Source organism: Mus musculus, chromosome X (assembly GCF_000001635.26).
Source record: "Mus musculus strain C57BL/6J chromosome X, GRCm38.p6 C57BL/6J".
In the NCBI taxonomy this organism is placed as follows: Eukaryota; Metazoa; Chordata; class Mammalia; order Rodentia; family Muridae; genus Mus; species Mus musculus.
In genome coordinates, this window is record NC_000086.7 from 102,636,766 (window position 1) to 102,661,879 (window position 25,114).

The following is a 25,114-nucleotide window of genomic DNA, read 5'->3' on the forward strand; positions in this document are numbered from 1 at the left end:
GCATCTATCTGTAGGGCTCTGACATACACATCACCATACTCTGCCTTCAGGAAATTGTGAATATGGGAAATATACTATTACCTGCTTTTTTTCTACACTGGGGAAATCTAGCATTTTTAATAAAAAATAAGAAATAGTTTTTAAAAACCCACCTATTTCTTGTTCATTTCCTCTTTTCTATGCTTTTCAAATGGTTACTTTGTCATATTGTAGAGAAACTGGACGCTCAAATGTATAAGAACAGTTTAGTGAGAAAATGCAGTGCTATACATTTGTTCTTGAATTTAAAGTAGGAATGTGCAGATAAATTGACAGATGAGGGTATTTTTATTAATGTACCTGTGCATAGTTGTTTGTGGGTGTGGGTACCCCCAGAGGCCAGAAGAGGGCATTCGACTCTTTGGAGCTGAAGTTATAAGAGTTGTAAGCCACCCAACAAAAGTGAGTATTAGGAACCAAACTCAGGTCTTCTGCAAGAGCAATATGTGCTCTTAACCATTAAGCCATCTCTCTAACCCCAAGAGGATAAATTTTGAAGATGCCATAAAAAGAGTTAATGAGAGCCATATAGAGTCACAAAACTGGTATTATAGAAAACTAATTAGAAGAGGCTCATTGGGAGCTGGGGATATACCTCAGCGGTACTGTAATCTGAGGATGCATAAGGCCCTGGGTCCAATCCCTAACACACACACACACACACACACACACACACACACACACACACACACAGAGCAGAAATCCAGACCTTAGATAACAGGCAACTAGTTTCTAACCTAGTTCCTGATATGTAGATATGATTATTTATGTCTCTGATGTATGATAATCTTAAATATGGTTCATGAAATTTGTGACTATATCTATTTAACAGGACAAAGCATAACTATCTAAAATATAAATAAAGTATAAAGACACAAAGTGATATATGTGAGACTAGTAAAGAGATACATACAATAAATAACTTCATATTCATTTAAAAATCATGAAGTTTAGAAGTTGAGATCTGTTCCTTTCTACTTTGCTCTAATTAACTCAGGTTCAATATGTTTTAAGATCTCAGAATATAGGTTTCTTAGTAAAATACTTTTGTGTGGAAAAATGCCATAAACTCAAAATGTAAATGGTAGACTATAAACATATTTGCAATGTACAAATGATTAACATCCATAATACACAAGAAGTCAATAAGCAAGAAACAGACAACCTACAAAGAGGCAAAGCTCTAGCAGGTAATTCACCAGTAAGGAACTGCAAATTTTCAATTCACATATAAAAGGATGTTTAGCTACACACAAGGCCAGGGAAGACCAATTATTTGAAGTTCAAGATTCCTTTGCCCCAATCTTAAAATTGAGAATACTTTGAATGATTTTTTCCACGTAAATTTTGTATCAAAACTCAAAATTCAAACTTCAAACACTAAATTAGGTGTAAACACTAAATTCAAATCAACATCTGGTTCTTTATAGGCCTTATCCCATTTAGTGTGTAAGGAATGTTTTCCTAGAGAGAGTTTTTTTTTTTTTTAATTTCAGAGTATTTTCTTTTTTTGTGTGGTGGTACACAGCTTTATTTATTTATTTTTTAATTGGATATTTTATTTATTTACATTTCAAATGTTCCCAGTTTCCCCTCCAGAAACCCCCTATTTCATCCCCCCTTGCTTCTATGAAGGTGCTCCCCCAACCACCCACCAACTCCCACCTCACTGCCCTGGCATCCCCCTACACTAGTGCATTGAGCCTCCACAGGACCAAGGGCCTCTCCTCCCATTGATGCATGTCAAGGCCATCCTCTACTACATATGCAGCTGGAGCCAAGGCTCCCTATTTGGTTGGTGGTTTAGTCCCTTGGAGATCTGGGGAGGGGGTCTGGTTGGTTGGTATTGTTGTTCTTCTTATGGAGTTGCAAACCACTTCAGCTCCTTAGAGTATTTTCTCTATCTACTGAAGACATGAGAAATTATATAACGTGCAGTGTGCTTATCTTTTTAAAAATCTGAAAATGTATTAGTTTTAGAAGGGATGTGGGCCTAAAAGTTTCAGATAAGATTAAAAAAAAAAAACCTGTATCATGCTTTATCTAGTGCGCATAACTGCAAATAGGATAATGATTCTTTTTGAGAAAAATCATTCATAAGGGGAGGAAAAAGACTGAAAGGAAATAATTCTAGTTGTAACAGGGTCTGTGTACCATGCCCATCCCAGAGTTCTGAACCTTCTAAAATTAGAGACTACAATTTGTGAATCTGAATAAAAGGTTATAAGCATCATTAAGATGTTATGTTTTATCAGAAGTTGTTACCAGTGCCATACCTGTCTGATCATGCAGTGCAGCAGTCCCCTCATTAACTTCACTACACTCTGCAAAAATAAATGGAAACCAGACGGTTATAAACATACCGAGATACAAGAACACTTATTCAGCAGCTTCGGTCAGTACATGACCTTTGAGAACTAGTAACCCTATCCTGGGCTCTACTTGCATGGCATTTACTTTATAGGCACACAAAACAGACTGCAGCTAAAAGTTAAATCAAAAGCCATGCTTTATGATCCCTTGAATTTAAGTACTAATATAAAAACTCTAAGGCACTTTTACCTAAAAATGAGCCAACCATCTAATAGTTGAGAATCCACCTAGAGAAAAGGCGCAAGTTAGCTCACTCCCCGGGCTCTAAGGCTCCGCCAGTATATGCCCTCTAGCCTTGATGGCATCTTCTTAGTTAAAATCTCATTTTATTTTTAAAGACTCATTTTTTCATTCCATCTGTATGAGTGTTTTGATTATATGTATATGTGTACATCTCATGCACACCTGGCATGAGTAGGGAGTATGTTTTAGAACATCACAGCATGGAACAGCTTCCCCAATTCTCTACAAATCTTTCTGTTTTACAGTCTAGAAGATCTTAAGTCATCTTTGTGTTCCACAGACCATACTATGAGAAAATTTTCCAAGTAATACTGTGAGGGCGACTGTAAATTAAGAACACTGTTAAGAGAAACACAGTGGCAAGTTACTACTGTTTCGTACAGTGTTGTATTGTGTTTTACTTGGAAAGGTGGGCTCTCAGGCACACAGAGTTTAAAGAACCACAGGACACACAGGGAAAACTAGTAAGAAGAGACATAAAAACTGGCATTTGGATCTCAACTGAGGTCAGAGCTAAAGGAAGAGAGCTGGAAATCATTCCTAAAAAGGTAATGGAAAACCCATGAGAAACAGATGAGAGACAATACAAAGAGAAGAAACTAAGAACCAGAAGTGGGGGCAGCCAAAGAGATGGTGATCTGCCTGAGTGTTTATTTTTATAGCTATAAGACATTTTTTAAAGATTTATTTATTTTATGTATATGTGTACACTGTAGCTGAACAGATGGCTATGAGCCTTCATGTGATTGCTGGGAATTGAATTTTTTTAGGACCTCTGCTCGTTCCAGTCAACCCCACTCACTCCGGTCGACCCCACTTGCTCCAGTTGGCCCTGCTTGCTCTGGCCTAAATATTCTTTTATTTATTATTATAAATAAGTACACTGTAGCTGTCTTCAGATGAACCAGAAGAGGACATCAGATCTCATTACGGATGGTTGTGAGCTACCATGTGGTTGCTGGGATTTGAACTCAGGACCTCTGGAAGAGCAGTCAGTGCTCTTAACCACTGAGCCATCTCTCCAGCCCTGAGACTTGTTTTTTATCTATGTGATCAAGAAAGGAGGGAATCTGTAAATATATATTTGTGTATAATTCTATTTACAATATAGATTAAGGAAGTTAGTTAAACCCATTTCTTATTTCCATCTGCTATTCTTATTGGTTTTCTGATTTTATGAAAGAGAAGCAAAAACGAGAGTTGGAAGAAAGGGTATATAAATGACTAACAATGCTTTGGGGGAAATCCACACAGTAATGGCAAGTTGGCAGCAGGTAGAAATTTAATCTGTGGATGTATTGGACTTAATCTATGTTCACTTACTAGTTTTACATCGGTTATTATCTCAGCACATTATCAGAATCACCTAGGTAATTTGAAAAAGACCAGTGCTCATGGATATAATTTTTAAATTCTTACTTAAACTGTTTTAAAGTGAGGTCTATCCAGTTAGGATATCGATGAAAAGCTTTCCAAGTAATTCCAATGAATGATGGAACAACAGATTTATTCTTATAATACTGAAAATTTTTGATCAAATTATATCAGGCACATAACTGAAGTTATTCTGATATTAATGTATAGCAAATCAAAACAAGGAACAAACAACTGAGATCAAAACAGCAAAACATTCAGGATAGGATATCGGACTAGAGAGGTTTTCTTAAAAAAAAATACACTCTATGTCTTCCAAATTTCTATTATGGCATTATTTCTATAAAAGTCTGTACTTGCTTCACTAGAGCAAAAACTCTTTTGTATCTCTCAGTAATGGCTTGAAGGAATTCCAAATGGCTACTGATGCTGAAGATAATACAGTGAGACTTGTCCCACTCCCAAGAACAACTTCTGAATATGTTGCTGCTTTTAAAAATAACCAGATCCCAATAACCTGATTTGTAAATCAGAAGTGGAGCTCAGATTTCTTAAGTTCAAGGAAGACGATAGGAGAAACAGCTGCTGTGGTAAGGCTCCTTCTCACTAATGGGAAAAGATCTACGTATACTTACAACTAGCATAGTACTTTATCATTAAAGGTCTTGTGTAATTCAAATGATGCCAAATGATTGCCTTTTTAAACACTTAAGATGAAGTAGTTCCTTTCTGTTCAGAAGTTCTAGAAAGGATACTAATTTATTGAGGGGAAGGTGCCTTAAAAGTTGGCTTAAAGTCATCTGCTGACTCTGACCTCAATTTGACCCCAGGCAACAGGCTCTCTAAAATTGTGGTCATAGTTATAAAGATCAACGAAGTCATTATTTTTGTCTAATGAAGAAAACCTGTTGATCTGTCAGGTCCACTCATACAGATACCACAATTATTTTCAAAAGAGAGAGGGGGGAGATAAAATAGTACACTTTGGGGAGGGAGGGAGGGAGGGAGGGAGAGAGAGAGAGAGAGAGAGAGAGAGAGAGAGAGAGAGAGAGAGAGAGAGAGAAATAAAATAATACACATTTGCTCCCAAATATTCCTTGCAATGAAAATAAAATGGTAGAACCTGAAAATACACTTAGAGAATTATTAATCTTGGGAAATATATCCAAGTAGGATTTTCAAAAGTAAAGTAATAAATAGTCTGAGCCCTCTTCCCTGAATTATAGTTTTCAAGTTTCCACCACAATAACCAAACCAGAGCAGACCACATCAGACCAAACCAAACCCACTGCAGATACAATAGTAGGAAAACCTTATAGAATGCAATTTGAGCAAGGTGGCACAAGGGCTATTTTTCCTTCAATTCCTGCTCCCCCATTACACCCACACAGAGCCCCACATCTCTGTATAGTTTTGTTTTGATTACCTGCTCCAGTTCATAGGCCTTTGCCTTGTCCTCATCACGGTCAGCATTTTTGCGATATGCCAGGCCCAAACCCCACACAGCCAGGATACTGTACACATTATCTCGGACCCAGGCATCTTTTTGATCATAGCTGGCTGGAAGCAAGCCTGTCACTGGATTCTGCAAGATCAATTAAGAGAGAGAGAGGACAGGCAACTAACCTCAGAATGTTAAAGGGAACAAAATCTAGGGAATATTTTACTTAGAAACTTTAGTCTTTCTCCTACTTCCCCATTCTCAAATTTTCGACCTTTCTTCTCTTTTAACCAGTTGCAGGTAGATACTATCCCCCAGCTTTACTGAGTTATAACTGACAATAAAAGCTGTACATATTTACTGTATACAACATGACGATTTGATACATACATGAATGTACTGTGAAATGACAATCAAGTTAATACATCTATTACCTCACTTTTTGATAGGAGGGATCTCCTCTCTCAGCAAGTTTCAACTATATATATATATATAATAAAGTAGTATGGACTAGTCAGTGTGCTGCTACTGCTGCTAATCAGCATTGCAGAACATATTTATATGAGATGAGAAAGTTTCTTCTATTTCCATGCACTATCTTAAGAATAAGGAAAGAGCTGGCTGAAAGCTTACAAGTCCAAAACACAGGTATTATTAAAATAAAGGCATTATTAGGGGTATTATCAAATGTAGTACTAAGGATGCCACTAAGTGCATTTTAAAAGAAAAATAAATATAAAAGTTAAATTCAACTAGCAACGAAAAGTCTGAAGTAAAGGAGTAGGAAAGAAATCTAGAAATATATACAGCCAGGTGCAGTGCCTTATAGCCTATAATTCTCCAGACTGACGCTCCTTCGAGGCCAGCTACATAGTGAGTTTCAGGCCATCGTGGGCTACAAAGACAGACTTGGTTTCAAAAACCAACAACTCCAAAGAGCACATATAAACCAGGTGCAGTGGCGCATACCTGTTACCCCAGCAATGGGGAGATGAAGCTCGAGGATGGGGAGTTTGAGGTCAGCATGGGCTACAAGGTAAAATCCTCTCAACAAAGGAAGAAATAAAACAACAACGGCTTAGGAAACAAACAAAAAAACCCACTGGCTTGTGGTCTGTTGTCCAAACTGTGAAGGCTATGGCAGGAAAATCCCAAGTTCAAGGCCAGCCTGAGCCACTGTGCAAAACTGTTTAAAAGTATGTACAAAGTGCCTTGACCTTCACAGTAGTCTAAGGTCTCTTAGGATGCTCTATGTTCTCATACATCTTTGGGGAAGTGGAGTGGAAGTAGATGGCCCAAACCTGGGGTGAGGGCAATAAAAAAGTGTTATTTCTTGAAACTCTGTCCCTGGAATCCTGCCATAGTTGGGAGGGTGGGGAGTTGGGGGAAGGGGTGGCATTCTGTCTGAGCTCAGAAACCATCACTCTGGAATCACTGCAGAGGGGTCGAGGGTGGGGGATTGTGATTCTCCATGCCACACTTTGATTTTACTCCAAGTTCAACATGCAACTTTCCTTCGGGATCCTTTAAGGTCTCTCCAGAGACAAATGCGTTCAGGGTTCACCCAGAGTCAGTGTCCGGAGCTCACACTTCACCCTTACCTACACTTACCTGATGGCACAGGATGGTCTGATGCACCAGCCGAGCATAGCCGTCCAGGCGGACTCCCGAGTTACTGCGGCTCCTCATGGTGCCACGTCCCTAATCCCCCACTGCACACACGGGAAGCTCGGACGCCAGGCCTACGGAAACCTTCTAAACGCTCCCTTGCTCGTGTGGCCAATGGTTCCCGCGCGTCACCTGGTTCCGGCGGCCTCAGAGTCCACTTCAGGCCGCGGCTCAGCCTCCCGCGGTCTAGGCTTCGGCCGGCAAAGACCCCGTCTCCACTCAGTCTCCCGTGGTCCCCGGGTGGCGCACCGGCATCCTCCGCTTGACTGAAGGAGACCGGGGCGGCCCTGAGACTGAAGGCCGGCGACAGCAGCGGGTCAGCGCCCCGGGTGCCGCCTCCCTTGGCGAGCGTGCGGGGGCGGGGCGTGGGTCCTGCAGCTGCGCGCTACGCCCACGGGCCAGTAGCCCGCCACCCTCCGCCCAGAATGTGTCGCCCGAGGCGCTGTGCTCTCCCCGCCCCCCCGGGGGAGTTATTTTCGAAACACTACAAGTGACTATTTTAATTTTGCACGGTTGTGCGCACAGGCTGTTGCTCTTACTTCTGAAGGACTAGTTTTAGGAACCCTCAGGAACTCTTCAAAACTGAGAGACTGGGACTGAACGATTCCATTTCCGGATCTTCAGGAGCAAAAAGTCGGATTAAGCGCCACACTCTGAAACCAACCAACCAACCAACCAACCAAATAAACACACAAACAAAAACCCCCAGCTCCCTAAGGAGTTCTTTAGCTCCTCCTTAAAGATGCGCGAATCCGCAGCGGTTAGGGAGCTTTGAGGAAGCAAGTGTCAGGCAGGCTGAGAGCAGAATAGGGAGCCAAGCAGTGGCTGAGGGTGCTCTTGATGGGACAGCTGACAGTGGGAGTTATCTGCTTTGGAAAGCTTCCTCGTAAAGTATAGGTGACTAGGCCCAAAGAACAAACATTCAGCTGAAATTAAAGTGACTGAGGAGGGCTGGGGAAGAAGGCTGCCGAGGATACAGTGAGGAGCTTGAGGAATCTGCCTCTGGCAGGCGGTCCCCAAAGGGCTTATGCTTCCGAGCTCTACTGTCCCAACCCCTAACCTTTACTCATAGCCCTCCCAAACTTCTTCTGGGCTCAGCAGGAGTACCACCTGCTTTCTGATTTGCCGGGTAAGAGAATAAGACTGTCTCTTGACCTTTCAAGTTCTAAATCTAAGCCTTCCTTGGCCACCTCACTCTGCCCACAGTGATTTTGCATTTTCGTTCTATTTTTTTTTTCCTCTCCTAAGTTTCTTCTCTTCTTACAAGCTGCCTCTGCGCCACTGCCACCTTTGTCTCTGCTGCAGCTTCTTCCTCAGGCAGTATAGCGTATAGTCAGGCACCTTGGAAGGTGACTAGTGAATATCTGATAATGGTGATGAAAGGTGAGTGCTCAAGTGCTCAGGTTGAACAGCCAGTCAATGATGCAGTTCAACACAGTGGCACGGACTTCTCCAGCAAATAGTTTCCCATTGCAGTCACAACCTACGCAAATGCGATGGCTGGCCAGTACAGCACTTCATGTCCTTAGTACACTGGGAAAGGGAGTTCGGTTTGGAGAGAACACCCTCCTGCCTATGCCCCTAACTCCCTGATATCTTGCCCTCACTCAGACTATAGGCTCAGAAACCTTTTTCTCTACCCTGGTCCCCTTCAAGTGTCTGTCGTCTAGTTTTTCTTCACCTTGATATTTAAGCACATTTTCAAACATTAAAGTAGTATATGATCATTAAAGAAAAATTGCAAAATACAAAAAGGTGAAATAAAATATTGAAATCATAATTCCCCACACCACTATCTTCTTTCTACTCTTTATATTCCTTATGCATAGACCTCCCTTCACCTCATGATAGCATGACTGGATTAGGAATGGCAGAGGTGTGGCATCACTAAGAATGATAGCTAGCTGGCTATCAGCAGACCCTGTTGGCTGGCATTGCCCTGGTGCTTTTATCCTTGGTCCAATTTAGACTTTCAGTCTTGTAGTCTTAGAAACTTGATCTGCTCAGTGTCCCAGAACCAGTAAGACCCAGGAGGCTGACTCATGCTGACTACCTCACAAGAGCTTGGTGCATGAAAACCAGGATGCTGTTTGATATTGAGAAACAAAACTGTAACAGCTTATGTTAACCCGAACACTACATTTTCTCCCTTTAATAAGTTGGAATTTTTATTATATACCTTATATAATGGCCCTGTTAAGTAGATAAACTTCTGATTAATATATATTAGTTGTACAAAATAGGGGGTTTCATTGAAATGTATTAATAATTAAACCTATCTTAGAGGTGGAGAAATGAAGACACATAAAAATTAACTAGTTGGAAGTGTGATCTTCCATGTTGGTTTCGTTGACTCCTTTTATATATGTTTCCAGGTCTCACAGGCACTTATTTTTTAGATATATCTAATTATAAATCAAATTATAGTTGTCAGTCTGAAGTCATTGCTTCTTTTTAAAATCATCAACATGTAAAAGTTGTACATATTTATGGGATACTGTGTGATGTTTTTGATGCATGTCCATGTTGTATAGTGTTCAAAATAATATGAAAGTTAACTCTTCCTAAGAGTTTCAATATTACAAATAAAGTTAAATCCAGTTCTCTCTGTTTAATATCTTCTACCATAGTCTTCTTTGTTCCCCTTCTGAAAGTAGCCACCATTATTGGATTGATTTGTATCCTTTCAAGTTGATTCTTAATATATTTATTTGGAAATATGCATATAAAATGTACTATTGCTTTGTTTGTATTTTTAAAATTTTGCTATTTCTTTATTTTGTGTGTTTGTATTTGTACACATGCATCTGTACATGTGCATCTTGTGTGTGTGTGTGTGTGTAAGAGAGAGATGAAAGAGAGACAGAGAGAGAGAGAGAGAGAGAGAGAGAGAGAGAGAGAGAAGAGAGAGAAAAAAATAAACCAGAGGTTGAAGGTGGCTGTCCTTTTCTTTCACTTGCCACCTTATGTATTGAGAGGAGCTTTCTCACTGAAGCTAGAACTCACTATTTTAGGTTTCTAGCAAGTATCCACCTGTTTCCTTCCCCCTAGTGCTAGGGTTACAGTTGAACACAGCCACATCAAGCTTATACATAGGTTCAGGGGGTCTGAATATCTGAGCCATCTCCCAGAACTCCTTTTTTCTTCCCTTTTCTTTTAATTGTTTGTTTGTTTGTTTGAGTCAGAGTCTCTTTACATTCTTGAATAGCCTGGAGCTCACTATGTAGACCAGGCTGGTCTGGAACTCGCCAAGTAGACCAGGATAATTCAAACTTACACAATACTTAAAGTCTTAGCTAGAGAATTAAGACAACTGCAGGAGATCAAAGGGATACGAATAGGAAAAGAAGTCAAAGTATCTTTATTTGTAGATGATATGATAGTATACATAGTTACCCTAAAAATTCCACTAGGAAACACCTACAGCTCATAAATACTTCCCACAAAGTAGTCAGATATAAAATTAAATCAGAAAAATTAGTATTCCTATTATATACAAATGACAAATGAACCAAGAAAGAAACCAGGGAAACAATATACTTCACAATAGCCTCAAATGATATAAACTATTTGGGGTAACTCTATCAAACAAGTAAAAGTCTTGTAAACTTAAAAACTTTAAGACATTGAAGGAGAAATTAGAGAAGATATCAGAAGATGGAAATGTTGTGGATGGACCTGGTGCTGTTTGTATTTTGATGCTAATTCCACTCTCCTGGGAAGGGTTGCAGACAAGGAGCATACTCAGGAGACTTCTTGTGAACCAATCCCCTAATGAATAAAGGAGCCAATCACTGGGAGAGTAGGAGGGACTTCCTGGTTGGTCGGAGGAAGAGAGGAAGCAGGAGAGAATTAGGTCCTTTTGGACAGGGATAGCGTGAGGACAAGATGTAGCTATGAGTGTCTCCCAGTTTCAGTGATAGATCTGTCAGGATTTGCCACCAAAGGGTTTAGATTTAATAAGGCTTACAAGATTAGAATTTTAGTTGCTGCACCCAGCGATTGAGTTACTGTCATTTTTGTTGTTGTTTGTTTGTTTGTTTTTGTTTTTTGTTTTTGTTTTTTTTTGAGACAGGGTTTCTCTGTATAACCCTGGCTGTCCTGGAACTCACTCTGTAGATCAGGCTGGCCTCAAACTCAGAAATCCACCTGCCTCTGCCTCCCGAGTGCTGTGATTAAAGGTGTGTACCACCATGCCTGGCTGTTACTGTCATTTCTGAACTAAGTTTGTGTTGTGTTTTCCTTCACACAGCAGTTCAACTGGGTTCAAGAGAGAAAGGTACAGAGGCAAAGTGTGGGTTTGCCAGCTATGCATCACAAAGGCCAGGGGGATTTGAACCATGGGGCTGGCATGGTAGTGACCCACCAATGAGAACTTAGTGAGGTGGGTGGAGATGTTTCAGGAGCTCATATATATATATATATATATATATATATATATATATATATATGAATGACTTACAGGCTTCAGGCCAACTAATCAAAAAATAGGCAGCTATAAATGTGAAGTTCAAGAAACTAGTAGTTGCTCAGAACCATGAGGCTGGGTGTTTCAGCTGGTCTTCTATTATAAGCTGGAATCCTGAAGAAGTAGGCTCCAACAGATGTTCTGGCAAGTAAGTGCAGCAAGCAGAGAAGAGTGAGCCTTTCTTCTTCCAGTGTCCTTATGCAGGCCTCTTGCAGAAGATTTGGCCCAGATTAAAGGTGTGCTTCAAGATCTTGGTTAAAAGCACATGTGTCATTTGCAAAACACATGAAACTCAAGAAGAACGAAGACCAAAGTGGGTATACTTTGCCCCTTCTTAGAGTTGGGAACAAAACACCCATGGAAGGAGTTACAGAGACAAAGTTTGGAGCTGAGATGAAAGGATGGACCATCTAGAGACTGCCACACCCGGGGATCCATCACATAATCAGCCTCCAAACGCTGACACCATTGCATACACCAGCAAGATTTTGCTGAAAGGACCCTGATATAGCTGTCTCTTGTGAGACTATGCAGGGGCCTAACAAACACAGAAGTGGATGCTCACAGTCAGCTATTGGATGGAACACAGAACCCCCAATGGAGGAGCTAGAGAAAGTACCCAAGGAGCTAAAGGGGTCTGCAATTCTATAGGTGAAACAACAATATGAACTAACCAGTACCCCAGGAGCTCGTGTCTCTAGCTGCGTATGTAGCAGAAGATGGCCTAGTCGGCCATCACTGGGAAGAGAGGCCCCTTGGTCTTGCAAACTTTATATGCCTCAGTAAAGGGTAACGCCAGGGACAAGAAGTGGGAGTGGGTGTATAGGGGAGTTGGGGGGGAGGGTATGGGGGACTTTTGGTATAGCATTTGAAATGTAAGTGAAGAAAATACCTAATAAACAACAACCACAACAACAAACACATGTGTCTTCCAGCCTCAAAATCTGAGTCACAGGTTTGCCCTCAATTTCTGGATTGTACTTTATTCCAGATATAGCCGCCAAGTTAGCAATTGGGAATAGCCATCACACCATCATTTGAACAAAGTGGCAGCCTATAGAATGGTAAAAGATTTTTACCAACTCCACATCTGACAGAGGACTAATATCCAAAATATACTTTAAAAAATAAAGTAAAATAAAAATAACTAAAAACCCTAGACATCAATAAAACAAATAACCTATTTAAAAAATAGGGTACAGGTCTAAACAGAGAATTCCCAAAACAAGAAACTCAAATGACAGAGTGATACTTAAAGAAATGGTCAATACCCTTAGACATAAGGGAAATTCAAATCAAAACTACTTTAAGATTTCATCTTACTCCCAGAATGTCAAAGATCAATATAACAAATGACAGTTTATGCTACCAAGGATGTGGAATGAGAGGAATATTCATTCATTGCTGGTGAAAGTACAAACTTGTACAGCCACTATGGAAATCACTGTGTTGTTTCCTCTGAAAGATGGGATTTGAACTACCTCAAGATCCACCTATACCACCACAAACATTTGATCAAACATGTTCATTGTGGCTCTATTCAAATTAACCAGAAATTAGAAACAGCCTAGATGTCTGTTGGGGTCCAGGAGTTGCTCCACAAACCACACGTACACCAATCTCAGTCACACGGGGATAGGTTATCGAGCATTCTCTCCTGGACCGCAGACTATAATCAGGAGCTGACTGTGACTGACTATGAGCCAGAATCCTACAGGGCTTTTAAGCCTGAAATCCACAAACATCTGTGCCAAGTTATTTCACCAATCAGGATTTAGGGATAGAAGACTTTAGGAACATGTCTTTGTTGTATACGTATCCTGTTCCCACTAGTTGAGAGTTTCAACTGTGGCAGGGGACTTACCTTGCCTAACATTCATATCTTAACTTGCCAACCACGATTTCATATATACAACTCTTTCTGCCAAGTAAGATGTTAATTCCCAGGGAGTTCTTCAGAACTTAAAACTTTTCTCAACCTCTAGTCAAAATGGAAATTTTACTTCAGATGGCTTCTTACATTGGTACAGATATTTTCTTATGTTGAGGTCCATCCCAGGGTCAGTTTATAAAGGCAAAAACCATAAAAGCTCATACACAGGTGCAGGAAGTGCTGTTGGGTGGTTGGTTTGGGTCCAAGCTTATTGTAGCTACCTATACAGAGCAGTTCTAACTGACCTGTATAACAGAATATGCAACCAACGTGGGCATAAGAAAATTTCCTAGTAATTGCACAGGAGAAAGTTTTCTTATAACATTAGTAACAGCATAAGATGGCTGGCTAGACAGGCAGGCATTACCCAGGCCTTAACAATGTCCCACAACAAAAGAATGGATAAAGAAAAATGTGGAATATTTACAAAATTGAATATTATTTCAGCCTTTAAAAGAAATAAAATTATGAAGTTCACAGGTAAATGGACAGAACTAGAAAATAATATCCTGAGTGAGGTAACCTAGTCCCAGAATAACAAATATGGTATGTTATTGCTTATATGTGGATATTAGCTGTCAAGTCAATGATAACCAAATACTGTCTGTATAGAACCACAGAAGTTAGGTGTAGAGTAAGGGACTAGAGATGACAAATCTGTCTAAGAAAGTGAAATAACTATAAATGGATGGGGGATGAAATAGGAAGATCAAGTGGGGAGGGGAGAGAAAAATTAGGGAGTGAAGACGGGTAGAGACCACTAAAATTAAGGGACATTGGAAGGGTAGTATGGAAACCTATTACAGTAGAAGCTTCCTAAAATACAAACACATATGAAAGTGATCTAAATAAAATCACCAAATAATGGGGGAGACCAAACCATCTTTTGCCACCACAAGAAGCTTCAAGTGCCAGAATTGGGGTAAATCTATGGGAAACTCCTGCTAATTAAGGTGGAAGTCTACCACTGACGGGATAACATTTTGAACTTGGTGTATAATGGAGGACTACTTTCATTGGCAGGGCTTCTCTTCTCTGACCTTGTCTGGGGAGTTCAAAAATCCCACACATCTCTATCTGCAGAATGTCACATAGCCTTGGTTAAGATTACATGTTCAACTTACTTTCTCCTCAAAAGAACCTGTTGGGCTAGCACCTGAAATTCCTGAAATCCTTCTGTATGCATTTGAGTATCATAAGCCTTCAACCAATCCTGAATATTCTGTCCATCCTGAATATTCTGATCCCCCATCCCCAAATTATATAAGCCTTGAATCACCCCCAGAAAAGTTATTCTTCCTGGTCCAGGTGTCACTTTTCTTATGTACTCACTGGACTTCTGACCACCATCCCTCCTCCATCCATTGTCTCTGTTCCCTTTGCCCTTGTGGGCTAATTATGATTCTGAAGAGATCAAAATAGCAGGACAAACTCCATCTTGCTCTCCAAACTCCATTTTAAGTTACTTGTCCACAGAGTGACATGGCCCCCACCCTTGGGCCCCTAGAGAAAGAGACCACAAAGTGTTTTCAGCAGTTGAAAATAGACATACCAGCTGTGGTCAGCTTACACTAACAGGATAATCTGGTCACAATAATAGGATGAGTTAAGAAAACATGAGTTGTTCCTAGGTCAAGATGCCCCTTTTAGATGTGTGGTCTCTCCTTGTTTGAACATATGTTATGCACCAATCAGTTTAAAGGCCAACATTCCTTTACCCACATACCCAATCATGTAATACCAAGGCTTGGAAGTCCCTGCTTCCAATTTTTTCCCTATATAAACCCTAAGTCCCTAGACATGGGTGTAACTTTCCTAACTTGTTGCATCAGGAAGGTTTGTGACTCAAGACCAAACTTGAATAAAGACTGTCATGTGCTTGCATCAGAGTTGTGGTCCCTGGTGGTCTCTTGATTGAGGCATAACAATCCCTGGGGACAGGGAGGATCACATACATCTAATTGAGTTGCTGGCCAATGGGGTGTCCCATTGTAATCTTCAAACAATCCAGGCTGCTACCAAGTCTACAGGTTGCTTTCCACAAGCTGTCAGCAAGGCCCTATTGCTGAATACAACATCTACACAAATTACTGACTATGGAGAAGTTGAGCCAGTACAGTGTGTACATGTACTATGGTCTGTGTTCTAGAGTTTTTGGTAGAGGAAGGTTCTCTGCACACTTCCAAAAGAAAAATGTAAACACCAACCCAATAAACCTTTTGATTGGCAATGGTGTCTTGTATTAGCCAGGGCTTTCTAGAGTCACAGAACTATGGAATGAATGTGTGTGTGTGTGTGTGTGTGTGTGTGTGTGTGTGTGTGTGTATGAAGGGAATTTATTGGAATGATTTACAGGCTGCATTCCAACTAACCCAACAATGGGCAGCTGTGAATGGAAAGTCCAAGAAACTACTAGTTGCTCAGTCCCATGAAGCTGAGTGTTTCAACCGGTCTTCTGTATAAGCAGGAATCCTGTATAAGTAGGCTCCAACAGATAAGCTGGCAAAGTAAGTACAAACAGGCAAAGAAGGAATAAACCCTTCCTTCTTCCATGGTCCTTATATAGGCCTCCAGAAGAAGGCATGGCCCAGATTAAAGGCATGCCTCAAGATCTGAATTAAAGGTGTGTGTTGATCCAGATTAAAAGTGTGAGTCATTCCCACGTCAAGATCTGGGTCACAGGTGTGTTCTCAATTTCTGGACTGTAGTTCATTCCAGATACAGTCAACTTGGCAACTGAGAATAGCCACCACAGCAATGGTGGCACAAATATTATGAGAGTAATCAATAATAACTTTGGGTGTCCAAGAACATGGGACTAGATAGCTCCAGGGGTTAGGGTAAGACCAAGTACTACTACTGTTCTAAAAAAAGGAGCAATGCAATGACTCCTAGTGACATTCTGTTGTACTCATAGATTAGTGCCTTACTCAGCCATCAACAGAGAAGCTTCCTCCTGCAACAGATAGGAACAAATGCAAAGACCCACAGCCAAACATAATGCAGAGAGTGAGATGTTAGAACACCTAGTCCTAAACAGGATGTCTACAGCAGATCATTCCCCTCAGGTCTCAGGGAACCCTACATAAGAGAAGGCAGAAAGTGTTAAGAGCCAGAGTAGATGGAGGACATAAAAGAAAATCAAGGCCTTCTAAATGAACGTAATCAAAGGACATATGAATTTGCAGACTGAGGCAGCATGTAAGGGCCCTCATGGGTCTGCACCAGGTCCTCTGTGTATATATATATCATGGTTTCCAGTTAACTGTTCTGATGGCATTCCTGATTGTGTGAATGGGTTAGTCTCTATTTCTTGTGCCTTCTCTTGGGCTCTTTTCTTCTATTTGTTTCTTCGGTTCAATTCTTTGTTTTATCTTATTGTATTTTATTTTATCATTATCCTTTAGAAGACTGCTTTCTAATGAGAGACAGACAAGGAGAAGATCTGGATGGTACAGGAAATGAGGACTGGGATGAATAGAAGAAGGGGAAACAGTAATCAGGATATATTACATGAGGCAAAAATCTATTTTCAATAAAAGAAAAAATAGAAAAATAAATGATAAGTCATATTAATATCAAAGTGTTGGCTTAAAATAAATTTCTCAGGGGATGGAGAGATGGCTCAGTGGCTATGAGCACTGGTTGCTCTTCTAGATGTTCTGAGTTCAATTCCCAGCAATCAACTGGCTCACATGGTGGCTCACAATGGGATCCATGGGATCGGATGCCCTCTCCTGGTGTGTCCGAGGATAGCTACAGTGTACTCATATACATAAAATCTTTTTAAAATTCCGTATCATTTATTATCAGTAAATAAAAAAGAACTGATTGTAGTGGGACACACTGGTAGGATTTGCTTAAGGAGGAGGAGGTAGGGGGTTCATCACGCATTTGAGGCCAGCCTGGGCTACACATTGCTAAGAAGTGGCAGAGGCAGGTGGATCTCTAAGTTTGAGGTCAACCTGGTACACAGAGCAAGTTCCAGGACAGCCATGGCTTCACAGAGAAAACCTTGCCTTTAAAAACAAAACAAAAAATAACACCAAATTTAAAAAAAATGGGCAGGTTTTCTGGGAGATGGCTCACAGCATGCATTGTTCTTACAGTGGGCCTGGGTTTCGTTCTAAGCACTCACATTCTTAAACTGAGATGTTTTACAAACATCTTTAACTCCAGCTTCAGGGGATTAGATACCCTCTTCTGACCTCCTTGGACACCACAAATGCATGTGGTACACATACATACATTCAGGCAAAATACCAAAAAAAAAAAAAAAAAAAAAGGGTAATAATACCCTGAAAGCTGAAAGAGGATTCCTGGAGTGGGATGATTCAAGAGAGTGCAGGGGATGGGTCAGCATATTGAGCAAAAAGGATAAAAAAAATTATGTATGAAAATGAAAATGTCATATGAAACTTGTTACTTTGTTTTTATTAAAAATTAACCAAAGATTTTTTTCCTCTGTACTAATTTTAAAAAGATATAGTTGTGGTCCAATTGGCTAGTGTAATAGTTTTTATGATTTTTCTTTTCTATGTATGGTGGGATGGGTGTACACATGTACATGAGTACCAGATGTTCTTCGGGTGCTATACATCTTGATTTCGGAGACAACCCTGGAGCTCTCTGATTAGCATAGACTGGCTGATCTGTGAGCCCCAAGGGATCCACCTGTCTCCATATTCCCTGAGCTGAGATCACAAACCATACTATTGTGCCTGAAATTTAGTTTGATTCTGAGGATCAAACTCAGATCCTCGTGTTTATGGGATGTGATGGTTTGTATATGCTTGGTGCAGGGAGTGGAGGTGTGGCCCTGTTGGGGTAAGTGTGACCATGTTGGAGTAGGTGTGTCACTATGGGTGTCTACTTTAAGACCCTCATTCTAGCTGCCTGGAGGCCAGTCTTTCACTAGCAGCCTTCAGATGAAGATGTAGATCTCTCAGCTCCTCCTGCATCATGCCTGCCTAGATGATAATGGACTGGACCTCTGAACCTGTAAGTCAGCTCCAACTAAATGTCCTTTATAAGAGTTGCCTTGGTCATGGTGTCTGTTCACAGCAGTAAAACCCTAACTAAGACATGGGACAAACACTTCATAAAGTGAGCTTTCTTCCTAGCTTCAGTCCTTTTCTCTTATGATGTTAATTGTAATACAAAGAAAAAGAAAAAGAAATAGACAACACTTTTGTTCTTATAAGTGACAGTTCTCTTCTCTGTCTTTTGTAACCTTTTTTTAAATTAAAAAAGTTATTTAGGCCCACTTCTGTGCCAGGCATTGAACAGGGTACTTGATGAGCATCACCTCTTAATCCTCAGAACATTCCAGGGAGGGTCCCACATTCTGGGCCTTGAGCGAGCTGAAGGAGTGCCCACTGCAGTTTCATGACTTCAAGTCTGTGGACCACCTGAAGGTCTGTCTCCACTACACGGCAGTGCTGGCCCACTCTGAGGACGATAGCATTGGTACTGAGGAGCTGGATACCCTGCAGCTGGAGCTTGAGACCCTGCTGTCTTCTGTAAGCAGGCAACTGCATGTACTGGAAGCTGAAACCCAGATCCTCACTGACTGGCAGGGTAAGAAAGGGGACCGACGATTCCTGAAGCTAGGTCGAGACCATGAACTTGGTGCTCCCTGCAAGCAGGCAACTGGAAGTTGAACCCAGATCCTCACTGACTGGCAGGATAAGAAAGGGGACCGACGATTCATGAAGCTAGGTCGAGACCATGAGCTTGGTACTCCCCCCAACCAAGGGAAACCCAAGAAGCAGAAACTGGAAGGGAAGACAGGACATGGCCAGTCCCTGGCCCAGGACAACCCAAATCCAAAAACGTTCAATCCAAGATCCAGGAATATGAATTTACTGGTGACCCAATCGACGTGCCTTGGATCCCCAAGAATGATGCTCCCAACAGGTTCTGGGCCTCTGTGGAGCCCTATTGTGCCGACATCACCAATGAGGAGGTACGAACACTAGAGGAACTCCTGAAGCCCCCAGAAGATGAAGCTGAACATTATAAGATTCCCCCACTAGGGAAACACTACTCTCAGCGCTGGACCCAAGAGGATCTGCTAGAGCAGAAGGACGGGCTCGGGCAGCAGCTGTGGCTGACAAGAAGAAAGGCCTCAAGGGACCACTGACAGAACTGGACACAAAAGATGTGGATGCTCTGCTGAAGAAGTCTGAGGCCCAGCATGAACAGTCAGAAGACGGGTGTCCCTTCGGTGCCCTGACACAGCACCTGCTGCAGGTCCTAGTGGAGGAAAATATTATTTCCCCTATGGAGGACTCTCCTATTCCTGACATATCTGGGAAAGAGTCAGGGGCAGATGGAGCAAGCACCCCCCAATCCCCGCAATCAGAACAAACCTTTCAGTGTGCCACATACCAAGTCCCTTGAGAGCCGCATCAAGGAGGAGCTGATTGCCCAGGGCCTCCTGGAGTTCGAGGACCGGCCGCGGAGGACTCAGAGGATGAGGTCCTTGCTGAGCTGCACAAACAGCCGTCTGAGCTGAAGGCACTCAGTGCACACAACTGCACCAAGAAACACGACCCGCTGAGGCTGGCAAAGGAGGAGGTGAGCCGGCAGGAGCTAAGGCAGCGGGTCCACATGGCAGACAATGAGGTCATGGATGCCTTCAGAAAGATCATGGCTGCCTGGCAGAAGAAGTGCACCCCTACAAAGAAGGAAAAGGACCAGGCCTGGAAGACACTGAAGGAGCGGGAAAGCATCCTGAAGCTCCTAGATGGGTAGCCTTACCTGCTGCTGGCCATCCCCCTGGCCTAGCAGAAGTCCATGTTCTTTGAAGCTTTGTCCAGAGGCTGCCTATCAAATGACAACAGTCTCAGGGCTGAAACACTTTCAGGCCACTCAGCTGACCTTTGTGCAGCCAGTATGCAAGGCCCTACTGCGCCTGCCTGGACCTAGCATCTGCCTGATACCCCAGATGAGCGGGCTTGTTCCTCATCCCCTTCCCATCTCCATACCTTTCCCTCGGGGACTTCTTCCTTGAGGTTTTGTAAAGTACAAACTTAAGAATAAAGTGAAAAAAAAGGTTATTTAGAAGCATTCAGAATTTCTACAAAACAGCTGAGTTTTTTTTTTCAATTGTAGAGTAGTATTCGGTTAACTGAATGGTATTTATCTTCATATATATGCTGCACCAGAGATAACTGAAGATGAAAAACAAAACAAAACAAAACAAAAACAAAGACCAAAAGAAGGCAAGGTTAGTGGCTATTGAAAATACCATGATGACAGGGCTACCTAAAAACACATTGGGTAGTGTGTTAAGGCACTGTACAGTTTAAAACAAACAAACAAACAAACAAACAAACAAAACCCTATGCAGCCTTACATTTCAGTTCTTTTTTCTTTAAAGGGGGTGAGTAGTGGTTCTTTATAAACAAGAAAAATCTTCTAGAACCAACTTAATCATCTTCATTCTTGTCCTCCTCTTCCCCCTGTTTCTCATCCTTTTAATTCTTATCATCTTCCTCTTCCTTCTTTTTCTTGCTCTTTTCAGCCTTGACCACCCCCTTTTTCACTGCATCATGTTTTCCCTTAGCTCTCTAGGCAGGAATATCCTTTTCTTACTTCTACTTCAGCTTGGCAGCCTTCTTCTCATAGGGCTGCTTGTCTTCTGCTGCAGTGTTGTTCCACATCTCTCCTAGTTTCTTTGCAACATCACCAATGGATAAGCCAGGATGCTCGCCTTTGATCGTTGGATGGTATTCAGAACAGAACAAGAAGGCTGAAGGAGGGCTCATGGGTGCACTGGGATTTTATTTGTTTGTTTGTTTGGTTTCCTGTGTGGGGAAGGGTGTAGGTTTGCACAATAACATTTCCATGTCTTCAATTTTCCCCTTTTCTTTAGCAGACATGGTCTTCCATCTTTCTGAGCATTTTTTAGAGAGAACCCCAAGGATCTGACGGAAGCATCTGGAACTGATTCTTGTGCTCCTCCTGACAGATTTGTACAGCAATGCATATGAAGACACTTTGCCTTTTGGCTTCTTAAGATCTCAAAAAAGAAATCAGCAAAGCATGTAGTTTTGTCATTAATTGTCTAACTTGTGTCTGCCATTATACCATGGCAATCACCATGCCTTCTGTTTTGATAAATGTATAAAATTTTTATTTCTTGAAATAAACTTGTCTCAACCTAAAAAAAAAAAGATCTCCTTTACCCATGTTTATTTGATTTTTTTTTTCCTCTTTGAGGCACAGAGTTGGTCAGTGACCATCTGGTCAAGTCCTGTCTCTGGGAAGCTCATACTCCTAATCTTTTTTTTTTTTTTTTTTTAAGACAGCATCTCATTGTGTAGCTCACTATTTTGGAACTCACTGCAGTAGATTAGGCCTCCATCTCACAGAGATCCACCTGCCTCTGCCTATTACACCAAGCCCCATTTGTAATCTCTTTATCTTCCATATTTTTGAAGAGACTCCAATTTTATTTTAACAAATGAGAGTCTTGAGCCAATATTATTGCCATGTCAGTCTAGTTGCTGCCCTGGAGTATTCTCCCAGAAGAAGAAGAAGAAAAAAAAAAAGCTTGCACAACCCAGGCATGAAGACGCAGGCTTTAATCCCAGAACTTGAGAGGCAGAGGCAGAGGCAGAGGCAGAGGCAGAGGCAGAGGCAGAGGCAGAGGCAGAGGCAGAGGCAGAGGCAGAGGCAGAGGCAGAGGCAGAGGCAGAGGCAGAGGCAGAGGCAGAGGCAGAGGCAGAGGCAGAGGCAGAGGCAGAGGCAGAGGCAGAGGCAGAGGCAGAGCTTGAGGCCAACCTAGTGTACAAATCAAATTCCAGGATAGCCAGGCCTACATAGAAAAACCTGTCTTGAAAATAATAATAATAGTGATAATAATGATAATAATAATAATAAACAACTCTAAGTTTTAGACTTTTTTGTCTGGAATAATCATGATTAATCTTACTAGAATCCCTAAAAAATTCTGCTTTTAAGCAATAATATGACCCAGAAAATATGCTCATATTCTGCTCCCCCTTCCTACATCTAGATATCAATTTACCCTCAGAGATCTGTGGTCTCTTGTGTTATATTTTCTCTTAAGTGTTCTATGTCCTGTCTTTGCCAAAAGGGTAAATTTCTATAATCCTTGGAAGGTTACAATTTCCCAGCTCTCTGAATGGGATGACAAATGGGTTCTTAGCAATATTGACTGGAGAACTATAGCAAATGCTAAGGCCTTTGCTCCAGAGACACTCCAAATATGAATGATATGTATGTACTATGCTCCTAAGACAACAGCAACAGTAGAGCAAGAAACATATGCCATGACCTTGCTGCTCTTTCACAGATAGAAGAATCATATTTTTTCACTAAAGTTTACTTTTGATCCCTGGGCAGTGACCTCTGTTATAGCCACCCACTTACAATCACTAGGCTGCCAAAGTCTTCCAGAACATTGCTGCACCAGCACAGACCAATTTTAACCAGAGTTTCTTCTGCTTGGTAACTTGAGACTACCAGATACTAACAAGCTTCAGGCCTTCCTTCCTCTCAGATATTGGCTAAATGTAGTACTATCTGGTTATTTTTCCTCTAGGCTTCTTTTTGAGTGTAATCTTCCCTTTAATTTAATGCTTTAAAAGATCCTTCTGATGAACTCTGCTATGTTTCTAGTGGTTGCTCTAGGTCTTACTGAATAATAAAAAAAATAGGTAGATCTCATTTCTAATTTTGGTTAAGTTCACCTATAGACACCATGCCTCTACAGAGTTTTCCAGTAAATAGTTCTTTTGTGGTCCAGCCCTTGTCCTATGGAGACCTGATGGAGAGAAACCATTACCTTAACTTTTTCTAGATAATTTTCTTAGCTATAATACTGAAGCTAAGAGCTAATGCTATGGTAATACATCTGGGTTCAGATCGGCTATTTCCACTATTTGTGTGACATTAGCCATTAAATTAATCTTGGTAAACTTGTGTCCTTAATATAAGTAAGGATAATAAGCCTGTCTCCCTGAAGAGAGGATCAACTTTATTTTTTTCTAACACCTTTATTTCCTTTTTTCAATTTTTTACTAGATATTTTCTTCATTTACATTTCAAATGCTATCCTGAAAGTCCCGTATACCCTTCCCCCGCCCTGCTCCTTTACCCACCCACTCCCGCTTCCTGGCCCTGGCGTTCCCCTGTACTGAGGCATATAAAGTTTGCAAGACCAAGGGGCCTCTCTTCCCAATGATGGCCTACTAGGCCGTCTTCTGCTACATATGCAGCTAGAGACATGAGCTCTGGGGGTACTGGTTGAGAGGATCAACTTTAAATGAGGTAACACAAAACATGTCTCAATTTTGGTGCTAACAGCTAGGAACCCTCCACAATTATGTTACTACTATGGTTGTGGCTGCTTTCTACTGATCTTTCCTCTACCCACTGCTCCTCTGAGGAACAAAATTCATGACGACAGAAACCACAAGCCTCATTAGAATACAACTAAGGAGCTGTGTAGTAAGAACAACAACAACAACAACAACAACAACAACAACAACAAAAAACAGAAGTCAGAATGTGGCTAGTGACCAGACCTGAACTAGAAAAACCATGTCCTCATTTCTCTCCGCTTGAGCGCCATCATGTGGTTTAAAGAGGCATATAGAACTGTGCCTGGGAAAGAGGCTGTGGTTCCAAGAGACTAACAAAAGAAAATTGGGTTTTTGTTTTTTTGTTGTCCAGTGGGGTTTTTTTTTCAGTTCTTTATTCTAATGGTGTTCTGTTTACAAAATCTTTTCCTGTGCCAATGAGTTCAAGATTATTTCCTACTTTCTCTTCTTTTTTTTTCCATTTTTATTAGGTATTTAGCTCATTTACATTTCCAATGCTATACCAAAAGTCCCCCATACCCACCCACCCCCAATCCCCTACCCACCCACGCCCCCTTTTTAGCCCTGGCGTTCCCCTGTACTGGGGCATATAAAGTTTGCGTGTCCAATGGGCCTCTCTTTCCAGTGATGGCCGACTAGGCCATCTTTTGATACATATGCAGCTAGAGTCAAGAGCTCCGGGGTACTGGTTAGTTCATAATGTTGTTCCGCCTATAGGGTTGCAGATCCCTTTAGCTCCTTGGCTACTTTCTCTAGCTCCTCCATTGGGAGCCCTGTGATCCATCCATTAGCTGACTGTGAGCATCCACTTCTGTGTTTGCTAGGCCCTGGCATAGTCTCACAAGAGACAGCTACATCTGGGTCCTTTCGATAAAATCTTGCTAGTGTATGCAATGATGTCAGCGTTTGGATGCTGATTATGGGGTGGATCCCTGGATATGGAACTCTCTACATGGACCATCCTTTCATCTCAGCTCCAAACTTTGTCTCTGTAACTCCTTCCAAGGGTGTTTTGTTCCCACTTCTAAGGAGGGGCATAGTGTCCACACTTCAGTCTTCATTTTTCTTGAGTTTCATGTGTTTAGGAAATTGTATCTTATATCTTGGGTATCCTAGGTTTTGGGCTAATATCCACTTATCAGTGAGTACATATTGTGTGAGTTCCTTTGTGAATGTGTTACCTCACTCAGGATGATGCCCTCCAGGTCCATCCATTT

General features: G+C 41.5%; 1 protein-coding gene and 2 pseudogenes across 5 annotated transcripts in view; 1 reads left to right on the top strand and 2 right to left on the bottom strand.

Annotated features, from left to right (window-relative positions):
- Positions 1–7,536, bottom strand: part of Phka1 (phosphorylase kinase alpha 1) — a 130,327-nt gene extending 122,791 nt beyond the window's left edge. For 3 of the 5 annotated variants that reach the window (XM_006527894.4, XM_006527895.4, XM_017318427.2), the window contains exons 1-3: positions 7,082–7,536; positions 5,456–5,614; positions 2,316–2,363 (exon numbers count right to left, since the gene is read on the bottom strand). In XM_006527894.4, coding sequence (XP_006527957.1) covers positions 2,316–2,363; positions 5,456–5,614; positions 7,082–7,159 — 285 coding nt within the window. In that variant the 5' untranslated portion in view covers positions 7,160–7,536. The remainder of the gene's footprint in view (positions 1–2,315; positions 2,364–5,455; positions 5,615–7,081) is intronic. The other 2 variants (NM_173021.3, NM_008832.2) reach the window with 1 other exon arrangement.
- On the top strand, positions 18,869–20,591 carry Gm9109 (predicted gene 9109; annotated as a pseudogene).
- Gm14840 (predicted gene 14840) lies at positions 20,779–21,571 on the bottom strand (annotated as a pseudogene).